Here is a 23,509-nt window from a genome sequence, read left to right as displayed (position 1 = left end):
TGACGTTGCGCGCGAGCATGTCGTTGACTTGTTCTTCTATAAGCTTGCGTTCAGAAGCCGACACATGGTAAGGGCGCCGGCGAATCACACGGGATCCGTCGGTGTCGATACGATGGGCGGTCACTGTTGTTTGACCCAGACCTTCGGAACAAACGTCAAAGCAAGTTTTGTGCTTCATTAATAACGCTAGCAAGGCATCAGTTTGCGTTGGGTTGAGATGTTCACATAAAGTGGCCTTGAGAGCAGGAAATGCATCTTCCGCTGGTATACACTTGGAGAATGACGAAGCAGATGAACAAGTGACGACACAAAGCGCTGATTCTTCAGTAATGCTGGCAACAGTGGTCCCCTCTGGCAAAAAAAGTGGTTCTGGCGTCGTGTTGCAGGCCGTGATGCTTGCATAACCACGGGAGAACCGCACTAAACAAGATGCGATGGTGATTCCTCGAAAAATGCAGCGCTGGCAAGGAACAACCTCAGCGTCACCATCTAGAATGTCTCGTGACTTGATCGTAAGGACACGTTCTTGTCCGGGAGGCAGGAGGAAATCCGCAGCTGTCACAAGGTTGGGCGATGAAAGGTCGGCAGCAGAAGAAAGCTCAGTGTCCGTAATACGAATGAGGGGCCGACCACACGAAATTACAGCAGACGCCGCTGACAAAAAGTCCCAGCCTAAGATTATCTCATGAGCGCACGAAGACAGCACAGCCAATTGTATGTGATGACGGATTCCATCGATGAGAACACGAGCAGTGCACAACCCAGTCGGGCAAATTGGACTGTCATTAGCGCCGCATAACATGGGACCGGCATAAGGAGTTTGCACTTTACGCAGGCGAAAACACAATTCACGATCAATTACCGAAATTGCGGCTCCAGTGTTTATAAGGGCGTCAACAAAAACATCTTCCACACAAACAGGTAGTAAATTAGCTGGAAGAGACGGAGGAGTTGTAACGTTCCGACAACAAGCAGTTTCCCCTCCAAAAACTGCACATTCTAGTTTTCCGAATTCAGAGAGATCGGCACGGGACGCAGGGGGGATGACGTACGCCGAAACGGTGACGGAGAACGGCGGTGAGACGAACGAGGAGGATGCGGCGCAGCATAAGACCATGGAGGGGAGAGCGACTGACGGGAGGTGGATGAATACGGTGCGGGATCGTATTCATCGGGTCTCGGGGCAAAGTCTCTCTCGTAAGCTGAGTAACCACGTGGTGCATCCTGCTGATGGCGGCGGCAGAAACGGGATATATGACCCCTTATGCCACAGTAGAAGCAGATGGGGCGCGGAGGACGCCATGTAGAATAGTCGCGTGGCCTTGGCACTTGCGTTGTCATCGCAGCCACATGGTCGCATTCGACGTCCGCAGGCACGGTTGGAACTGGTGCAGGGGCCCGCGATGCAACTTCTGCGTACGAAGGCACTGGGAAGCGCACAGGAGACGGGGCATGTGCAGCGCTTGTCATTGATGCCAGTTTGTCCTTGATTATCTCTCGCAGGTTGGGAGAAGGTGTGCGGACAGACGCAATGGTTGGGTTGCCCGGAATAAGGCCGTGAAGTTCTTCTCTGACAATTGTGCGGATAAGGGCCCGCAATTCATGCTCTTTGGTAAAGCGAGCGACGCAGGAGGCGTGTGGAAGGCGCATGGAATGAAGCGCGTCCAGGCGTTGGCGTGTAGTGATGCCGTCCCAGACGGTAGTCGGATTCAGGATCATGAGAGCATTGAAGGCCACAGAGTTGATACCTTTCAGTAGATGTCGGATGAGATCGGCCTCCGTCATGTCATTTTGTGCTCGGCGACAGAGAGCCAGAATATCTTCAATGTAGGACGTATACGATTCGTCGTCCCCCTGGATGCGGGTTGCGAGCTTCTGTTTCGCTACTGCAGAGCATCCTGCGGACGTGCCAAATACCTGACGGAGATGCCCCGTGAAGGCCGACCAAGTGGAGAAGTCGCTCTCGTGGTTGTAATACCAGGTTTTAGCGACGCCATCGAGGTAAAAAGGAACGTAGCGCAGTTTGTGCACCTCGTCCTAATAATTACAAACGCTGGTTCGATCATAACTGTCGAGCCATTCTTCGACGTCTTCGTTGCGAAGGCCGGAAAATACCGGAGGGTCTCGATGAGAGGTACTCACGGTGTAGTGAAGCCTAAGTGGCTGAGAAGGAGCGGTTGCAGCAGCGGGCGCGTTGCGTTCTGCCATCGCTGTTGCTTGAGGGCACAACCATCGACCAGACCGGAGCTCCAGGGGTGACGGGTAGAGCAGGAGGACGTGGGAACTAAAGCACGCTCCACCACTTATGAGGCCACGTCCGGTACGGCAGCAACCAGGTTATCTTTTTAATCCAGACGCGTGAGCCAGAGAGCCAGCCCGCGTGACATACGATGATGATCACTGCAAATCACTGCAATGGTTTGGTCATACAGATGAAGATGAAGTACATAGTCAGCACTCACAATATATGTATATATATATATATATATATATATATATATATATATATATATATATATATATATATATATATATATATATATATATATATATATATATATATATATATATATATATATATACATATCGTCTTTAAAAGTGAAGAGTTGGGATCCTGCGCTTCGGCTTTGGGGATAAAACGCATACACCACAAGTCACATCTCTCTGACAGAAAGAATGAAAAGACCGGAAAGGAGGAAAGGAATGTGGTTGTGCGCTGATGGGGGCGAAGCATGCGTTGAGCCAGAGTCTTTGAATGCTTTAAGGACTTGAAGTATTGAAGGACTCTGGTTGAGCCTTTCGCTTTTTTACCCACTTCCCACTTTTCTTATCGGTCGTGGCGTCTGGAAGGAAGGAGACAACGCTCGGAGCGCCGAAGACTTGCTGAAGCACTCCCATGCAAAGTCGTAAGACGCGCATGCATTGAGCAGGATTTTCTTTGCCGTGTTCCTAGAGGCAACCGCGTCCCGCCACCGAGAATTTTATCCGTACTCATAAATGGCAATGTTTCCTGACGCATTGCCAGTTTTGTCTCTAGGAAAAATTCACTTTGATCTGTGCAATGGATGTGTCAATCCGGTAGTCTCTTTTAGCTGACGGATAAGAATGGTTCAAGTGAAGGACTGCTGTATCAGTCGTCGTTGATCGTTTACGGGCAAGTATACGCCTTTTGTATTTTTTGTTCGTTTGTTTGTATTGAAAGAACGTGACAGATATTGCTATTTTTCTCCCTTTAGGGAGCACTGCAACAAGGACTGCAAAAAGTGTGGATAGCGTGGTGCACTGGTCTCGCCGTACTGAAAGGAAGTCTGGTAAGATACATGCTTGGTTGCTAAAGTCCTACGCAATATTTTCACGCTATATTAGGTCACAAATGGGCTGTACACGCCGACTGAAAGATATTTGCTTGGCCCGCCTTGAAGGTAAGACGTGTTGAGTAAGTGACTGAGCAAACTTAATTTATTTAGCGGACTGAGGCGTGGGCCTAAGCCGCGTTAGGGGCGGCTTAGGCCCACGCCTAAGCCGCACCTGGCGTGGCTTAGGCGTGGCTGAGCCGGGAGGCGGCTGAGAGACCCTGCCTCTCAGCCGCCTCCCGTGCTCACTAAAGCCCCTATATTTTGGAAGTAGCGACACTCTCCTCCCTCCGGCCGCTTTCCTCTTCGGATTTCGCTCTCGCAGCGGCCGGCGCGCTGCACACGGCACGCTTTGCCGCCCTCCGCGCTCGAGACGCTGCGGCAGGGTCAATGGGATCGCTTGTTGCTTCAGCGTTTTTACGTATTATTATTAGAACTTTCGCATGCAGACGCCACGATGGCTATGCAAAGGTCAGACAATTGTGATGGACAGGTGTTAACCTCTTAACGAAGAAGTGGCGACGAGAAAAGCGGCGACAAACACAGAACCCTGTTAATGTATTACCAGGTACTTTGCCACTCCGTTTGTGGCGTTTGGTTTTTTCGCTTTAGCTAACATTTTATATATTGTACCATGCTTAAAGTGTTTTTATTTACTATGAAGTTTATGTTTCTGTACCCACTCCCCTCTGTAATGCCCATTCGCTTGTGACGATATTATTTATGAAAACGAATAAATACACGTTGATCAGAGCACTCTACAAAAACTCTTTATTTGTACTTCATCTTTAATATAATTAGGACATCATGATGCACCCAGAAAATACTGGACACACATTTTTGGAAGACATGTTCACGAGAATGAAAGGCGCGTACATTACATTTTAGGGTATATACATGCATTACATTAACGTGTATATACATACACGTTAAAGATAGTGGTTACCATTAGAAACATCTTTGGTGATGAAGTGATTGCCACTGTTACTGGTGGGCAAGTGAAGGGGCTCTTCGGCTGAAAACAAAAAAAGACAAATCTTAGAACATCATCGTTCTCCTGAACATAGCTCCTCTTGACAGATGTTGAAAGCGAGGAAAAAGGACAAAATAGATAAAACGTACGTTCTGCAGTAGCCAAAGGACTACTTGAATCTGAAGCTGTGCTGTCACTGGCAGTTGAAGTCACAGGAACAAGCGAACCTGTGGAATGCAAATCAGAAAAAAAAATCGACAAGCCCTAAACAAAGCTATCATTTCTCACCTGACAAAGCCACGTCCATGTGTGCCTGGCTATTGCTGGACTGCGGGCTTAGTGGGACTTCAGCTGTAAATAAAATTTAACATAAAAACCCTGTGAACAAACAGAAGGTGCTTCAACATTAATCGCAAACAGCAAAAAAAGAATCTTACGAGAAACCTCGGGCAGGCTTTCCACAGGCGCTATTACGCTTTCGTCGTCCAAACCCATCACTGCAAGTTGTGTCTGTTGCGTCTGCACCGACAGACTGGCGGAGGAGGATCCCGCATATTTCTCCCCAATGAACGAAGTTGAGGAGTTGGACGCAAAACCAGGCGATAACGAGGCAACATGTTCTTGACCGCTGCTACTTTCACATGTCCCGAAGTTCACCTTGCCTGCGGCAACAATGAAGTCATGCACTGAATGACACTCGCGTGCATTTATCCGCGCAAATAACTTCGGATAATATTGGCTACACTAATTCAAAACGCCAAGATAACGCATATCGATTGTAAATTATCAGTAGAGGTTATTGTCATTCCTGAGATCGCTCACCTTGGTGCAAGTGTGTGCGAATTTCGCATCTTTTGGCGGGAGGTTTTCGTTGCTTCGGAGCCGGCCGGTGCGAAAACAAAGTTCGAACGGCGTTTGGTTTCAACTTCTTTTTTACATACTTCTGCAGTATCAATGGTTCGAACAGATCTTCAGTAAAATGGAGCTGCAAAACAATAATACGATTATTTGAAACTGTGGTATCCCGAACACTTCTCAGGTATTGGTTTTGACCCATTCCGATTTGCAAAAAAGAAAAAAAAGGAGCTGAATGATACCCTCAATGTCCTCCTGTTGTGATTTAGAAGTTCATATTTGCACATGAGCTCTAACCGGTACCTCACGAATGGGCAACCCAGGTAAATATACAAAATACAAATTTAAATACTGCAATATTGAAAAATTACGTGTTCCTGGACATGACTAACATATTACAGTAAGCGGCTTTTTGTTTACTATAAAAAAACTTCTTTACAGCATGTCTAAAACAAAATACAGCTGTGCAGCAATTTTTAAAGACACGTGGAAAAAATTCTACCGAAATAGCACGTCGTTACAGACCAATAGAGAGGGGAAAATAAATGTATATATTTTTAAGAAAGGTATCTTAAATCCGCATTAAAGTTGCAATCGATGCAGAGGCGCGCATTTTGCTGTACCTCACTTTGCGGTGTCCCGACCCGCTTCTCCGCAAAAAAAAAAAAAAAAAAAAGAGAAGCCTGGTTTCGCAAAAATTGGAAATAGCTGTGAATGTGAAAGAGTGAATTCACCACATTCTATGAGCTCCTCGTGCCGGCGGGGAAATACGAAAAATTATAGTTTACCTCACACAAAGAAGTCCTTCTGGTAGGCGCAAAGTCTTTTCTTCCGATATTGTGCAGCCACTGCTTCTTGCGCTTGACATCTCTTTTTCCCCACGGAATGTTGAACAGCGAGAATCCTTTTTCGCTTCTGCTATTACACTGATGGGCGCAGCAGAACGGCATTGCGATGATAAAAACAAGCGCGAAGAAGCACGTGCGCGCTGAAAGTCGCCGTGGCGACAGGGCGGCAAATGGCGACCAGCTTAAAAAAAAAAAAGAAAAAGGCAAACAAGTTTGGCCCCCGCTCGACGAGGGGCGGAGACGTCACGGTGACGTTTCGCTCCCCGCAGCCAATTAGGGCCCGTGGAAGCCCTGTCGTCTCCCCTCCTGAGAGAGTGTGCGAGGAGGGAAGTGGCGGGTAAGAGAAACGGCGGCAAAGATCCAAGAAAGTCGCTACTTTCCAAAATATAGGGGCTTTAGTGCTCACTGGATGGCCCATATTTGATCCGCCCAATCTGAGCTGATCAGCGCGGCTCTCCACCGCGACCCAAGCTGTTCTGGCGAAACGGCATTGGCGTCCTGTATCTGTGTGCATTACCTTAAAATATGCTCTAGGGTGGCGTGTCTCATGCTACATAGCTTACACGAGTCATCTGGGTATAGTTCGGGGTAGGTGCGATTTAGGTGCTTTGGGTTGGGAAACGTTCTAGTTTGAAGTCACCTCCAGTCAACCTCCTGAGATCTGTCTAATGGGGATCTAGATGGTGGAAATCTGTGCCTCGACTTTTGGTAGAATTGGATAATGTCGCAGAACCTAAACATTCTGTCCCTATCCCACCATTCCTCTCCTCTCGGTACCTCATGTGAATCTCCATCGCGAGTTCGGTAAGTGAGACCTCGCGCTACGCGGTGAGCTTCCTCGTTGAGGTTGGGAATGGGGGATGCACATGGGGTGTGGGCTGAGAACCATATAATATACATTTCTTTGAATTCTTCGGAGGATATGAGATTTGCCTTGCGGAGGAGTATGTTAGTTGCCTCGGGAGATATTCTTCCTCGTGCATAGTTACGGATTGCCGACTGAGGGTCACTGATGACATACCTACACTTTGGGGATATTATGGCCTGTGCTATAGCCTTCTCTTCCGCGATTTCTGAATTAGAGCGTATGGAGCACGCGTTTACGCATTTGCAGTTGGGGTTTATTACTGCCGTAATGTAGGATTTGTGACCAGGGTACTCCGCTGCGTCTACGAACAACGCCTCCTTGTCTCTGCCGTAGGCGTCAAGTAAAGTTCTGGCACGGCTTTCTCTTCTGCAATGATTAAGCTCGGGGTGCATGTTTTGGGGCAGATTGGGGACCTGGATCTTTTCCCTGATAACCTTTGGAACCGACACTTTACGTCATTGTTGGCTTTGGTAATTTATCCCCAACTTGTCAAGGATACTCCGTCCTGTGCGCGTGCTGGCTAGTCTCTCCAACTGGGCAATCTGTTGCGCTTATATCAGCTCCTCTAAAGTGTTATGTAAGCCCAGTTGAAACAATTTTTTAGTGCTGGTGCTATCTGGAAGGCCTAAAGCTTGTTTGTACGCCTTTCGTATGAGTGCGTTTATCTTGAGTTTTTCGGCTGTATACCAGTTTAGATGTGCCGCTACATATATATTATGACTTATGGCGAATGAATAAATAAGGCTGAGCACGTTAGCCTCTTTTATGCCATGGTGTTTGTTTGTGACTTTCTTGATTAGCCGTATGGCGTTGGTGAGTTTGGTTATTAATCTCTTGATGGTTTTGCCGTTTGTACCCTTAGACTGGATGATGAGTTTAAGGACTCTGATTTGTTGCACTACAAGAATAGTCCTGCCGTTCTTGGTGTGAATTTGTATCTCTTCGTAAGCACAGTCCCGGTTGTATCCCTTGAGTGGTCTGCCTTTAAGCGTGGGGCGATAGAGGAGGAGTTCGGATTTATCTGGCGAGCACTCGAGGCCAGTACCTTCAAGGTACTCCTCAATGGTGACGACGGCCTCCTTTACCCTCTGCTCTATCTCTCCGTCACTACCTTCACACGCCCAGGTGGTGATATCATCTGCATATATTGAACGATGTACTCCATATATTGAGTTAAGCCGCGCCGGGAGTTCTATTGTTGTGCGATTAAACAGCATTGGCAATATGACCGAACCGTGCGGGGTACCAGCACTGCCCATAAGCCTTTCCTCAGATCTCAGTACTCTTATTACGATGGATGCCGTTTTGTTTGTTAGGAAGTCCTTGACGTAGTTATACGTTCTCAATCCTAAGCTTAATCGGCAGATCTGATGTAATATTGCCATATGCGATGCTTTGTCGAAGGCTTTTGTAAGGTCTAATCTTAAGATCGCTTGGGGAGATCTTGTTTTGTTGCCTAGAATCTGCTACTTAATTTGCAGCATGACATCTTGCGTGGAGAGCCGTGTGCGGAATCAAAACATGGAGTCTGGGTAGCTTTCGTTCTCCTCAAGATAGGTGTTGACTCTGTGTAGAGATGCGTGTTTTATCAGCTTACCAGCACAAGACGTGTGATATGGGGCGTAAGTTCGATAGATCGGGAGGTCTTCCAGACTTGGGGATGAGGATTATTTAAGCTTTTTTCCCACTGTTTCTGAATAGTGCCCTCAGTCCAGCACTCGTCAATATAATGCGTTGTGTTCTCTATGGCTTGGTCGTCAAGGTTCCGTAGTGTTCTGTTGGTGATCCCGTATGGTCCCAGTGCATATTTGGTGTTTAGCTTCTGTAGCGCAGCCCTAATTTCAGCCATGGTAAACTCCTCATCTAACAGCTCGTTCGGGCCTCCAGAATATGGTCCATGCTCTATGACAGGCATGGCGGGAATGTACGTGTTGCTAGCCTCAGCGATAACGTCCTCCTCACTGCTGTTATACCGGTGCACCAGTTTGCGCAAGGTTTGCTTGTGTGCTGATTTGGTGTTATCTGGGTCTAGAAGGTGTTTGAGCATGCGCCATTGTCTGACCAGCATTCATTTGGCCATCGAGACTATTACAAACTTGGTCCCATTGCTGTTTGCTTAGCTGCTTACAATGTTCTTCGATCTGTTTGTTCAGCTTGGCTATGCGCTTGCGCAAGGACCTGTTGTGGCTCTGTCTTCGCCATCTATTCTGCAGTGCTTGATTGGCCTCCCACATGTGTGCGAGACGGCTATTCATCTGCTCTAGGGGTGGACTTGAAGTGATACTTCTAGTTGCCTCGCTGACGTCGTTATTGACATCTTTGATCCGATCTTCTATATTGCTGATAGGGTCTTTGTTTTTCGCGTTTCTGACTTTCCGAAACTTATCCCAGTCAGTCCATCTAATCTGTCTCTGAAGTTTTGCGGCAGCCATGGTTTCTATTCTGATGTCTAATATTCGATGATCACTCCCCAGATCAACGAATGTGTTTTTCCATTTAGCGGTCCCCGCGTTACAAACTAACGTTAAGTCTGGAGTGGTGTCTCTTGCAAGCCCAGTTCCCATACGCGTAGGGGAGTCGAGGTCAGTGATGAGAGTTAAGCCTGTTTCTAGAATATCCTGCCATAGCATTTTCCCTTTCGCTCTTGTGTATCCGTATCCCCAAGCACTGTGTGGAGTGTTGAAGTCTCCACCTATGACGAGTAAATTGGGTCCCGCTATTTCTACGGCCTTCCTAAAGAGAAGAAGGAAGCGTTGTCGTATGAGTGGGGGATTGCTGTACAAATTGAGAATAAATATGCTCGGAGATTTTTTTCTTGTAGGGGCAAGTTGTACGAGTATATGCTGAATTTCTGCGATGTAGGTGTCGTGGCAGATTTATTTTTATTTTATTTATTTTATTTATACATACTGCAGCCCCATTCAGGGCTATCGCAGGAATGGGACGTTATATATTACTAGGTAACAGAGAAAAAATACAAACAAATAATACAAATTGTGAAGCAAGTACACTCGTAACAAAGCAAAAGAAAAAATGAAGTTAATTACGCGTCAGTAAGATATTAATCGACAGCAACTATGAAGTCGGTTAGTGGCAAGGAGCAAATGCTACCAGGCAGAGAATTCGGCAGTTCTATTGCACGCGGGAAAAAACTGTATTTAAAGGTATTAGTACGAGCAAAGAAAGGTGTTACATTCAAAGCGTGGGAACTGTGGGTACAACTATCATCAGTAATTGTGATGAGGTTACCATGACCAAGGCTGGAGGAGGAGTTAATAATTCCGTATAAAAATTTTAAAGCTTCGTTTTGGTATCGCGAGAGTTGTGATGGGATGTTTAATGATTAAAGGGCTGTGGTCGGCGAGAAGTTGCGGCTATAGTTATGAAAAATGAAACGGATAGATTTTCGCTGAATGTTATCTAGCAAGCTTATTTCACAGTGTTTGTAAGGGAACCAAACTACGGATGCATATTCGAGAACAGGGAGAATGAGTGATTTATATAAAAGCAGTTTAGTATCTCGAGGGGCGTTAGGTTAAGTGCGGCGCAAATAACCTAATTTTTTTAGCGCTTTACGACATACATGATCAATGTGGCTAGCCCATGAAAGGTGTTCGGTTAAAATTACTTCTAAATATTTGTACTGTGAAACTCTATTGAGCTGGGTGCCACCTAGAAAATAGTCAAAGGAGAAAGGGTTGTGCCTATTGGTAAAAGACATTACGACTGTTTTAGTGCAGTTAACGTTCATTTGCCTCGTGTCACACCAGTTGCTAAAAGACGTGAGTGATTGCGCGAGATGGTAATGATCGTCAATGGAGTTGATAGTTTCATAGAGGACGCAATCATCTGCGTAAAGTCTTATTTTAGATGAGATTCTACGAGGTAAATAATTAATGAAAAGTAAAAATAATAAAGGGCCTAGAACGAATCCCCGAGGAACTCCGGATGCCACGTCAATGAGAGATGAATCTGTCGAGCTGAAAGAAACGAATTGTGAGCGCGAATGAAGAAAACTAGCTATCCAAGAAACAATGCGAGGGTTATCGAGAATGAAGTTTAGTTTTAACAATAGCTTAGAATGAATGACGGAATCAAAAGCTTTGGAGAAATCAATGAAAATGGCATCTATTTGGTTACCTAGGTCTAAGTTATAAGTAACGTCATGCATGAAATCAACTAATTGTGTTACAGTAATATATCCGCGACGGAAACCATGTTGAGCTGATGATAGGATATTATTAGAGTCAAGGAATTCGATTATATGTTTGTGATTGATATGTTCTAACATCTTGCAAGAATAAGGTGCAAGAGATATTGGTCTGTAACTATAAAGAAGTTGTTTATCGCCTGATTTAGGCAAGGGAAGTACTTTGGCAGATTTCCATGATCGCGGTACTACACCAGAGTCCAAGGATTTCTGAAAAATTAAGGTAAGGTATTTTGCTGTCCATAAAGAGTATCGTGAGAAAAAAGAATAAGGAATGCCATCGGAACCGGTACATTTTTTAGTATCAAGTTTCAGGATAAGGTTTAAGACACCATAACAACTAATTGCGATATTTTCTAGATTATTATTCTGAGCAACATACCTAAACTCCGGAACTGCATGGTTATTGAGGGTGAAAACAGATTTGAAGTATGAGTTGAAAGCATTCGAAATGACATCAGGGTCGTTGGTTATAGCATCCTTAATCTTAAAACAGGTACTGCCAGTCGTACTAGGCGATACTGACGTCCAGAACTTTCGAGGATTTGATTTTAGTAGTTGAGGAAGTTGCACTGAAAAATAGAAATCTTTAGCATTTTTAGTAATAGTGCGAAGTTCATCCTTAGCTTTTGCAAAGGAGACGCGAACCTCGGGATTAGATTGTTTAATTTTACGCAGCCTGCTAACACGTCATGATAGGTGCAAGATATCGCGGTTAATCCAAAGAAGTTTATTGTTTATCTTTTTTGTTTTTAGTGAAACGTGGCAAGTTATGCATGATCTCACTAGCGACTCAAAGTAATCGACAAGCACGTCAACATGACACTCGGTACTGAGCGACACAAAATGATCAAGATTATCTGCCAGGGCGTCAACAATAGCCGTATCATCAGCCTTAGAAAAATCATGATATGTGGTATAGCTGAAACGTTCATGTGGAATAGGACAGTTAACGTGCACGAGGACTGCATTATGATCAGAGATACCTTCTAAGATCTCGTATGTGACACCTAAATGAGCAAGACTGTCACTAGCAAACACTAAATCAAGAATGGAGTTCTGCCGAGTATTTTTATGAACTAGTTGTATTAGGTTATGTGACAAGGAAAATGTAACTAGATCCCTACAAACAGAGGCACTAGATGCGGAATACGTAAGTGAAGACTGAATGAATGCCGGTGATGTTGAAGTCCCCTAGAAGTATTGAATTTGAACTATCCAGGTGATGCTCATGTATGAAATGTGACAGATCGTCGAACAGATCGTTAGGGCCATCAGGAGGGCGATAAACATCAGATATGATTAAATTCTGCTAATTTTTTATTAGCTTGCACCAAACTGATTCAACGTTAGGGGGACCAGATAGAGCCTTAAAACTAAAATCTGAGCGTAAAAGCAAGGCGACACCACCCCCTTTTCTATTCTGGCGATCACAACGGAGAGCAGGGTAACCAGGAGGCGTGAATTCAGAATCGTGAATTTCATCGTGAAGCCATGTTTCCGTGATGCATATAACATGAGGAGAACATGAAGAAACTAGCGAAAAAAATTGGGGGAATTTGTTAGTAATGCTTCTGGCATAAACGTTCAAAAATGCAAGATCGGAGGCGGGTTGATAGGACGGTCAAGGCAGTGATGCAGATGCGTTAGTCGTTCTGGCATTGCTGTCAGAATCACGACCTATTATTAGTCTGTTTGAGGGGCCATCGCAATTATACCGAACGTTATCGATAAATATATGATCAAACCTCATCTTGACAATTGATCCGTTATTACGATGCTCAGCTGAAGCGTTCCATAGCTTTTTACGTACGGCGCGTACTTTCGAGGAAAAGTCTTCGGACAGTTTTATATCAGAGTTTTTCAACTTGTAAGCATTCTTTAGCAGTAATTGTTTGTCATTGAAATCTAGCAATTTCACAATGACAGGCCAAGAACGTCCAGGACGTGTTCTAGCTAACCTATGGGAACGTTCAACACGCGGACAATCAACGGCATGCAAGCCTGTTGAACACGTTCACTACCTTGGAATGCAGTCTGTCACGATTCTCATCCTTATCTTCTGGTATACCATGAATAATGATGTTGTTCCTTCGCGAACGGTTTTCAAGATCATCAAATTTAGCCGTTATGTCAGCCACTGTGCGTTTTAAGCAAACGAGTTCGGAACGAAGCTGCTCGGAATCTTGCTCAGTCAGAGCTTCGGAGCATGTGTTTTCGAGAGCAGTCACACGCAGTTCCAAGGCGTCAAAGCGTGTCTTCACAGTATTTTTTATTTCGCATATGTCTTGTGATAAATTTTTCTGGCAAGCAACTAAATCAGAAAGAACCTTCACGAGGGAAGGGTTATCACAATCTGACACTGCCAGCTCAACCGACGACTCAAGAGCGCTTATGGGGAATATTCACGTGACTCGTCAGGTTTACTCAATTTTGAAGCAGCCACTTTCTTTGGGCCTGGGTTAAGCTCAACGTCCCCGCTCAGGAGTAGGCGACTGAGGCAATCAACGACATGGGAACAGTAGCACAAAAGACCAATAAGCGAATAACCATGTGTGCAACACAGCAGCATCAAGAATCGATCATCAGACCGGATACAGCACGAGTTGTCGAGGTAACATACCTGTGCAAACAAGAAGATGCATTTAGGCAACATGCCGAGGCTGCTGCTGCTGCTGCTGCATTGCCCACTGCCGAGATGTGCGAACGACCGGGCTTTTATACTGGCGATGCCTGACGTCACCGATGTGGTGGCGTCACTTAGCGGAGCTGCGATGACTGAAGCGTCCACGGGTGTGCGCAAGATCCCAGCTGTGTCAAGCAAACACGCCGAGAAACCAAACCGATGTCGCTCTTCGCTGAGGGGACTATCCAACAGCAAACCACCGGTGATCGCCACGTGTGCGTCCGAACTAGAGATTGCCGGGCACTGGACACGAGCGGCGAGGCCGGCAATGAAATGCAAGAGCTGTGAAAACAAGAAGATGCATTTAGGCAACATGCCGAGGCTGCTGCTGCATTGCCCACTCTAAATTGCTACGAGTTCCTTCCTTACAAAAGCGGTTAGTGTTCTAATATCTTCTGTTGTGGGGCCGATCGCCTGATATCCCGGTAGCTTAGCTAAATCATGGGTTTCCTGCAGAATTGGAATATCCGGTTTGGTTCTGTCCCTGAGGTGTTGTTGCAGGACTGCTCTCTTCCCCTCATAGCTCCTGCAATTCCACTGCCAAATAATTAAGTCTGCCCCGCCGCGGTGGTCTAGTAGCTAAGGTACTCGGCTGCTGACACGCAGGGCGCGGGTTCGAATCCCGGCTGCGGCGGCTGCATTTCCGATGGAGGCGGAAATGTTGTAGGCCCGTGTGCTCAGATTTGGGTGCACGTTAAAGAACCCCAGGTGGTCTAAATTTCCGGAGCCCTCCACTACGGCGTCTCTCATAATCACATAGTGGTTTTGGGACGTTAAACCCCACATATCAATCAATCAAATAATTAGGTCTCTTTTTCTGGGATTCGCTATTTTGAGTTGGCTATCGAAGACGAAGGGGGACGAAAGGAGGCAGGCCTCATTAAACTAGTTGATATAGCCGCTGATGTGGTGCCCTGAGATAAGTGTGAATCGCCTTCAGTGCTCATCGGAAGGTTGGTAGCTGGAAGTACCGGAGGTGTCCTAGGGTTGAGATTGGCTACGTTAGCTTCGAGTTTATTTAGTCTATTCATGATCATGGATATTGCAAGTGAGAGGTTGTTGGTTGCCTCTACCTGTTCTTTAACTGACTTTTGTATTTCAGACAATGTTTGACTAATGCTCGAGGTTTGCGCCGCAGTTTTATCAATAGACACCTGAGCTTTTCTCTTAAGAGGTGGCGGGGTACTGTCCTCATCCATTCGGTTATCTGGCATTTCCTCGAGGCGCTCTTGGGCCGCGGAACGCATTTGACTAGAAGTTCTATCTGTGCAGTTTTTTAGACTTTGGATTTCCCGAGTAAGTTGAGATATCAATTTTCTAAGCTCAGTGTTTTCTTTTTTCAGCTCGGCTATATCACTGACACTATGCGCAGTCTCCCCCGAAGACTCAGGGCGCGTCCCTTTAGCCACGTTTGACCAGCTCGCCGTGAATGCCGGGTTCCCTTGATGGCCATTGCAACCCTTTGGCTTAGGCCGGGATCTGGAACGGAATGGAGTGCGCCTTCTCGGTCCTGGAGACTGGGAGGTGTGGCCGCGTGGCGTTGTGCCGGACCAGGATTTTGATCTGGACCCAGGCGTTGCCCTCTTCCGGAATTGGGACCTCCCGCGTTCGGTTGGCTTGGTGGTAGGGGGGTAGTTCTCCTCGTGCGTCTCATGAAGTTGTCGGAACCACAGGCGTTGTTTTACGATGTAGGGTGTCTTGAACTTGGCCTTGCAGAGTTTGTCAGCTGTGGTATCATCCTTGCCACACAGCTGACATCGTGGCTGACAGTGGTGGTCCTCGCTCAGATCAGGCGTTCCACAACCCGCACATAGCTTGTCGTTTGGCCTCCAACACACGTCGCTCCTGTGCCCAAGTCTGTTGCACTGTTTGCGAAAGTTCACTTGTTTCCTGTATAGCGAACAGCGCGTGAGCACTCCTCTGTACATGACGTGCGTCGAGACTCTGCTTCCGTCAAAAAGGACTACCACTGTCGTGGTGTCGCCAAGATGTTCGGCGGCGATGGCCGTAAGATGTCAGCCAGTAATAATCGCTGCGGTGATGTCCCATGGGGTTTCGTTCAAGGGAACTCCTGTGATTACACCTTTGACAGTGAGTTCCGGGGCCGTCTTGTATGGCTAGGGCTACCACGGCGTTGCTTGGTACCTTCCTTAGCACGTTTTCTGTTTCGAACTTCTGTCCATCCGTTGCCTGCATCATCTTCCCCTTGGGTTACGTCTTCGTCTTCCCGTTGGCTGGCGTCTTCATTCTGCTGCGATACCTCCATTATTGTTGATTACGGCCTGTATGACACGAACGCCGACGCCTGGCTATCGTGAGGCCGCCCCAGTTGACGTGTAGCGCCAGTCGTATAGTAGACGCTTCTTGGCGGGAGCTGGTTTTCGGTCGTAAAATCTCGAAAAAGGATCACCTACCTTAGAATATTGTCTCTTCTGGTTCTCGGTGACGAGAAGAATCAGATGGTATATAAATCCGAGTGGTGCCTGGCTGTATTCGCTGCGAAATCTTTCTCTGAGAACGGAGCCGATGTGAAGACCGTCCATTCACCTCGGCGACCACAGCGACCCCCCTAAGACGTCTTGTCCTTAATACATTTGTTGTACTCTTTGTTTTCCAGCTATATGTTACAAAGAAACTGTGTGCTTTGGGGCTTCAAGCACGTTCAGAATCTCAACGCACTGACATAATTCTTGTAAGTCCACAGTTTTTCTGATTTTTGTATATACCAACAAAATTGTTTTGCCGAATTGTGTGAATAGAGCATATAAACGCATGTGATTGTGCAACTAGTCATGTAAATAGTCTGCCTTTCTCTGAGTATTAATAATTTTGTTTGTTATTTCCAGCTTTTCTCAGCAACAGAACGATACAAGCTCGCGTTTCGGTGGTAAAACGTGGCACACCGAATACGTATTCATGGCCAAGAGCACGAAAATTGACCGAAAGAGAGAAGTGATCTAGTAGGAATACCACTCCATCGACTGTATAGCTGGGTTTCACAAGGCCAGCTGCAAATCGTTCCATCGGAACAATTTCGCATGAAAACATATTGCATTTATACAACTGTGGAATAAACATATAAAGTGGGGAAGCTTACGTTCGCCTTTGTTTCATAGTGTGTTATGTACTTACACACTAACAAGTTCAGCCTTCAGAGGCGTTTAATTTCGTCTTATATATTCACTGAGGCAGTGTCTTGTGCACAAAATGCAAAAAAAAAGAAATGCAGAACAAGGAATGTTGGCAACCGACCTGCAGCCGTCGGTAAATCGACGCTCATGGAAGGTCGGGCCATGATCAATCCACGTGTGGCACGCACTCAGGCTCGTCAGCCAACAAGGTCGGGCCAACGTTGTGTGCCGATGCCGGCCGGCGTGAGGCCAATGTCAATCCCCAAGACCGGCCCTACAATGGTGGCCAAAGTCGGTCCAACCACTTCGCAGTCAGTCACATACTGCTCGCCGACCTCTTGCCGAGGACAAATTGTTGCTTGGGAAGCTGATATGAAGCACTGGGGCTAGCGAGTATGGTAGCCCTGAACACTGCTGCATAAATCAACTTCTGCAGAGGGCGCCTACCTACAATTGACGCTCACCCGACGTGACGTTTGTATCATGGGATTTCATATGTAATGTTTGTTAAAGTGGATAGCCAGTACTGCAACCACAATTCACGTTTTATTGCCATTGGGGTCTATTTGGAATGTAGTTCTGAGACCTGGCATGACTCTGTGGTAAAATACTTGGTTGCCACGCAGAATGCTGCAGTGCGATTCCTGCTGAGACTCTGACTGTCACTAGTCGGGTCAACGCTGCCAAAAACCGCTTTTCCTGAACGCTCACGCGTCAAGATTACCCCCATCTGTTCTCGCCCTTCCCGGAAAAATACTGTTACGGGACTAACGAGTCGCTTACACTGCAGGCTATTCACAAAGTATATTTGCAAGACCGGTTGCAGCGCTGGACACTCCGGCTCCGAGCTCGAGCAACAAGCGACCTTCGTCTTCGTCGGGCGCACACGCGTCAACAATATGCATTCCGGCAGCCTACATGTAGCAATATAAACTGTCAGTCACCTGTGGCTCATACCCGTATACCCTGGCACATACCCGCCCGTGGGTATGTGCCGCACGTCTGGCGGAAAGGATTTGACAACGTACGCAATGGGATTGTGACATTATTTCTATCTAGACCAGTGAGTCGCATTCGTCCAGCCCTCTTACCCTTCCATAATAATTTTTATTTACCGCAAGTTTAATGGGTCATCATGAGAGCACCCAGACGTAGGCGGCTAGATAGCTAGATAGATAGATAGATAGATATATAGATAGATAGATAGATAGATAGATAGATAAAGAGATAGACTCAAAATGCCTGAGTATGAAAATAAACGCTTCGCATAGCAAAACCATGGTCCCAGCAGGTATCAAACCCAAGCGATCTGTGTGGCACTGACTTGTGTTCAACCACAGAGCAATGACAGATCTAGAAACTGTTTTTGAAAAAGCCGCTATGCAGCTGTGATGCTGGTGTGCTGCCTCACTTATGGCTACACTAGCAGGCTATGTATTATGATAACGACATCAAAAAAAAAAAAAAAACATCACGCATATACTCCGGTGTAAGCCTTTTTAAGGTCAATGGTGGTTCAAGTGCTGACTCCAATTTTACAGCTGTCTAATAACCACTGCAATGAGGCTCGTAGCGAGGAATTTTTTTTGGAGGGGGGGGGGTGGCGAGGATTTGCTGGCGACATTGAAAAGCACATATTTTCATTTGTCCTTTTCATCGGAATTTCCGCGTCAGGGGAACGGCGCGCTCCCCTCTGGCTACGGGCCTGATTGCCCTTGTATCCCCATGATTCAGCAAGCTGCATGCAAGCGGCGTTGCTCTACACCCCCCGAATGAATAGCCTAACAAAAGTTACGCATGATATTCAGAATATAGCACCGTCAAGCGCACTTTCTTTCGAGAATATTGACGTCTGTACTCTAACGCGAGCGTTGACGTTACGGCTGAGTGGGCATTCCGTCACTGAGCTTGTTATGCCATCTATCACCATGTAACGCATCGCTGAAACTGGGCGCTTAGCAGGCGTGAAGGATTGACTACAGGATTTCGGATAACACCCAGAATACGCACTTTGCGGAGGCGTCACAGCCGACCGATTGTCCGCTCAACGCTCTTTACAGCAGCAGGGTGAATGCCGCCACACCAACATATAGCCTCGCTCCCAACACCCAATATTTTTGTTTATCGAGTTCTGCTGTTAAAATCAGATTTGAAGAATTCAGAAATAAGCAGTGAATGTATTTTTCTTGAATGGCATTCCATTTTACACGGTATGAATATCTGGTTTCTCTAAAATAAAGGACACCGACTTATATATTGTAAAATTTATCGCAACCACAGTGTTTGGTCACCTATATACTCGGCGATCGAAATTCCCATAATAAGCGTTACCGTTTTTTGTCCAAAACATTTTGGCCTTGCATATCACGCACCTTACCACCCATTCTAATGTTCCATCTCCTTATGTAACAGCTTTGTCGGGCTAGGAATTATTAGGGTAATTACTTCATGCCGTATAGAACGCGTTAGGACAAATTCGTTTGCATTGTGGACTGATGACTTCAGTAATTTACGACTGATCGCTCTTTTGCGGAATATACAGCAAGAGCCGAGGCATGTGGAACGCAGCTCAATGTGTTGAATAAGCTGCATAAGCCAAACAAACAACAAAAGAAAATATTACAGACAACAGCACTTTTTCTTTTACTGAAAAGAACACTTTATTTTGACCACTTTATACGTACATACAGTATTCACAAAAGCGCTATTTCTTTAACAATTTTCACAAATACTCGGCACAATATCACTGTTATAAAACCGCACTTCAAAGGTTTTTCATAAAGAGTAAAAAGTGAGCGATGAAGCAAGTGGCGAACGTCACATCAAATGCTGTTTAGTTGAACGGCTGCGCCATTCGGATGCAACTCTTAGAGCGATGCAGATCATCTCGGGGAATCGTCAAAACGTGAACAGTAGCGCTTAAGACGTCGTAGGAGGTCTTGACACGTGTACCATCATTAACGAATGGAATTAGACCAGATTCAAAACAGATGAAATGTTCACGTCCTCCTGGAAACGTAGACTATAGGGCCGATGCCATGTTAGGACACTTTCTACTTTTGCCAGAAACGAATGGTCGTTTTGTCCCACGATGAATCCTCGTAGAATTTTGATAGCCTGTAAGAGAAAAAATCATCACAAATCAGGTAATCAATCGCAGTATGGTCAACAAATGCAGGCATAGAAGCGAAAGAATCAAGGGTTGTGGGAAATCGCATGCGTGGAACAGCTTCCTTAGGCTGACTAAAACATGCGTCTGAAATGCAATGGTCGCACTGCAACTTCTGTACACAGAATTATTCCCAGACGCCTCTTTACACTTGTTCATAACACCTGCTAGACGAATTAGAGAATAGAATACGAGGAACGTAATACGTGGCCTGCTTTGCGCAAGCGATCGATAATTACTAACCACCAGGACGTTTCAATCGCGCTTTCCAATGCCGACCAATGTGCACCCACTAAAGGGCACAATCATCTACTTGGACTTGTGCGTAAAGTTGGAAATCAGCATATTAGGTCATCTCAGGATATAAAAAAAGTAGTGATGCAATCCGTCGAGCCTTGCGAATATCAAGAAGACAAACAAATTAGGCGAGGTTCCATGATAAAAATAGAAAACAGCGCTTAGACACATGCAGTAAAACACACGGCGCTGAACTTGCAAGTTCAGCGCCGTATACGGCAACTTTGTGACCGGCGTCTAAGTGCTATGTTATAATTTTTTATCATCTAGCATAACTACAACATCCGCCTTGCTCCAGAGATGTGCTACTAGAAAAACTTTAAGCATAAGGTTCTTTCTGAAGACTGGTAATGAGATCAGACCTGTTTAAAAAAATTACAGTCCATTTATGATCCTCTTTTTTTTGCCATAGCAAAACGACCGCTATAGGAGAACTACCGGAACACTCTTAACGAGTTCAGGATCTGCTAAGACTTCCACAGTGTATCTTATCCAAAAAATGTGCGATCAATTGGGCTGAAAGTTTCCTCTCAGAAAGCGAAAAATATGAACTAAGCATGAAACAGACATTCCCAAACGGGAACGTTGACGCTGCAGAGCTACTGAATGACAAAATTTAGACAGTTGTCAAGGGTTCTTCAGAAAAGACAGTCGGCGTGAAAACACGCGCAATGGAGAAAAGAAGGTAGCACACACGACCACAATATTAGAAGTAAAAAAGAAGTAAAAGCTTCCTTACGGGACGTCTTCGCAACGTTGGTTTATTAGAGGCCAGCAGCTTCATGAACTCGTGCGCTTGCAGCTTCTAACGCTTGCTGCCCGCCTTTCCTGTGAAATAGATGTCGTGCCGCCGCGTGTGTGGAGTCCAGGGTGGTGTAAACAGAGACCAGGCATTGTTGAGGATTGTTTTTCAGGACAGATTTGAGGGCAGAATCCAGCACTCCAACATTGACCGCTCCTCCAATCCACAGGGCCACGTATGGCAGCTTGTTGAAGACACACACTCCGAGAACACCGTGTTCCAGCAGCCCGAACTCCGGATCAGTAGTTATTACGCAAGCCAAGCGAGTGTCCGTGTTGACGACAGGCAAGAACGTCATATCAGAACCGGGATACTGCATAGCCTGTGCGAAGTGCCAGTGCAGGTCAAAGTGCCTAAAATGCCCCTCGAAATTTTCGACCTTATACAACCGCCACGGGCCGATACGGCTGCGTGGCATGAGGAAGCAGTAAATCCAGGCCACGTAAGAAATCCGCGTTCTGTATGGTTCCGTCACTTGAAGGTAGTAAAGAATCTCACTGAGAGCAAGGTGTTGCGCTTTGCCTCCCAGTCTCCCAAACGACAGCATAAAGGTGTAGTCGAGCTGGTATAGTTCTTGCACTGAAAGGTTGAACAGGTAGCGGCTCAGCGTCTGCAAGTCTTTTGCTGTCATGGCTTGAGGCGAAATCGTCTTGCCAAGCGTTCTTACAGTTGAATCCAAAAATGCACTCTTGCCACACAGCAGCGCTCAACCAAGTATTTCGCGCTGGAGGGGCGGTGTGTGCTATTTATATCGCCTCCTCTCAGCAAATACTTATCACTTGCCAAGGCGTAGCCGGCTGATTTCGAACCTTATTGACAGGTTAAAATAGTGTCAAAATCACGTCACGTATAAAACTAGCGCATGTCTGTACACCAGTGTATGACGGCGTAAAACGTAAATCAGATACAACGGCGGCGGTGATTTATCACTCCTTTCGCCATTCGCTTTCTCTTTTCGGGTTGCAAGTTCGTTGACGTCAAGTGGTACAGCGGTGAGCACTGTTAGGGTGAACACGTGAGCGCTAGGCCGACGGCACTGTCAGCACCCCGTTGCGGTCATCACTGGAAACATTGCGCATTCGTATCACGCCTTCCGCGAAATAGTTGTTCCACCGCGCGCATGACGTCATGAATGCACTTGTTCGTCGTCTGCCAGCCGCATTTTTGTTTTCTAAGTCCATGCATCCTGCATTTTAAGATTTCTTTAAACATCTGTGCTTGAGCAGAACATGACAAAAAACTTGTATATCTATGGGGGCGTGTCTATTCGTTTCCTTCAAAGTTGTTGTGCACGCAATGCCGTATATAAAACAACCAAACATCTTTTGCAGCCGTTCATTCTGTCGCCAGGTCGTATTATGGTCAGGGTTCCTGATGATGAACGGCGCTCAATTGTCGATCTTTCCCTGAAAGGTTATTCCCAGCGGTATATTGGCGCTTTAGTTAATTGGTCCCTGAAGACTGTGAACAGGATAATTCAAGCCTACAAGTATGAAGGTCGCATTCAGGATGCACCCCGCGCGCCCCGCCCTAAAGCTACCTCAGACGACGAAGACGCCCTCATAGTTAATTGCAGCTGCTCTTCGTAACCCTTTCTTGCCAGCCCAAGCAATACGCGATGACTTGGATTTGGACGTTTCGGACACCACTGTTCGACGTCGCCTGCGTACTGCGGGCCTTCGCAGTCATGTCGCAGCGCAGAAGCCACTACTAACGGCGGCACACAAGGACGCACGACGGCAGTTCGCTGAGCTGCACAAAGCATGGACATCAGAAGAGTGGGGTCGCGTAATCTTTTCGGATGAGTCGACGTTTTCGGCGCGACAAGACCAAAGATTGCGTGTTTGGAGACTATCAGGCACACGGTGAGGCAATCTTCCTGCTTTGAGAAGCAATTGTTTTAGTTGCCACGCAGAAACCACGCTGGAAATGCCACGCAGGAACGACCCAGACAACGTGCAAGGTGTTTCTGCCAGTGGGAGATCGAGTGTGAGCGTGTGGGGTGCTGTTTCAAGATATGGCTTAGGGCCCCTGCAACGTATACGTGGACACTTATCGTCGGAACAATACTACAACATTTTGAACAATGTGCTGCTGCCATATGCGAGCAGTTTATTCCCAGACGGTGATTACCTGTTCCAACAGGACCGGTCACCGTTACACATGGCGCGGGCTGTCAAGTAGTTCCAGGCGGAGCAGCACATGCAGCTACTGGAATGGCCTCCGAAAGGAGCGGACTTGAATGGGGTAGAAAACATGTGGGGCCGTCTCAAAGCTTCTTTGGCAAGGAAACTCCTTTATTCCGCGACTTCGAACT

At 46.3% G+C, this 23,509-nt stretch overlaps 1 protein-coding gene and 1 long non-coding RNA gene across 2 annotated transcripts; both read right to left on the bottom strand.

The window, feature by feature from the left end:
• Window positions 1-4,142: 4,142 nt before the first annotated feature.
• LOC142775530 (uncharacterized) lies at window positions 4,143-5,383 on the bottom strand. Its single transcript, XM_075876976.1, has 5 exons — window positions 5,149-5,383; window positions 4,764-4,988; window positions 4,615-4,677; window positions 4,476-4,553; window positions 4,143-4,368 (listed from the first exon to the last, which is right to left on the bottom strand). Exons 1-5 carry the CDS (start codon window positions 5,381-5,383, stop codon window positions 4,283-4,285), a joined length of 687 nt encoding a protein of 228 aa, XP_075733091.1. The 3' UTR covers window positions 4,143-4,282.
• Window positions 5,384-19,559: 14,176 nt separating this feature from the next.
• On the bottom strand, window positions 19,560-21,869 carry LOC119160823 (uncharacterized). The gene is made up of 2 exons (XR_005108348.2): window positions 21,130-21,869; window positions 19,560-20,041 (listed from the first exon to the last, which is right to left on the bottom strand). It is a non-coding gene; the product is annotated as an uncharacterized LOC119160823 (long non-coding RNA).
• Window positions 21,870-23,509: the final 1,640 nt, after the last annotated feature.

This window comes from Rhipicephalus microplus, chromosome X (genome assembly GCF_043290135.1).
Source record: "Rhipicephalus microplus isolate Deutch F79 chromosome X, USDA_Rmic, whole genome shotgun sequence".
NCBI classification, from domain to species: Eukaryota; Metazoa; Arthropoda; class Arachnida; order Ixodida; family Ixodidae; genus Rhipicephalus; species Rhipicephalus microplus.
The sequence above is the reverse complement of the archived record's forward strand: the minus strand, read 5'-3'. Positions and strand labels throughout refer to the sequence as shown.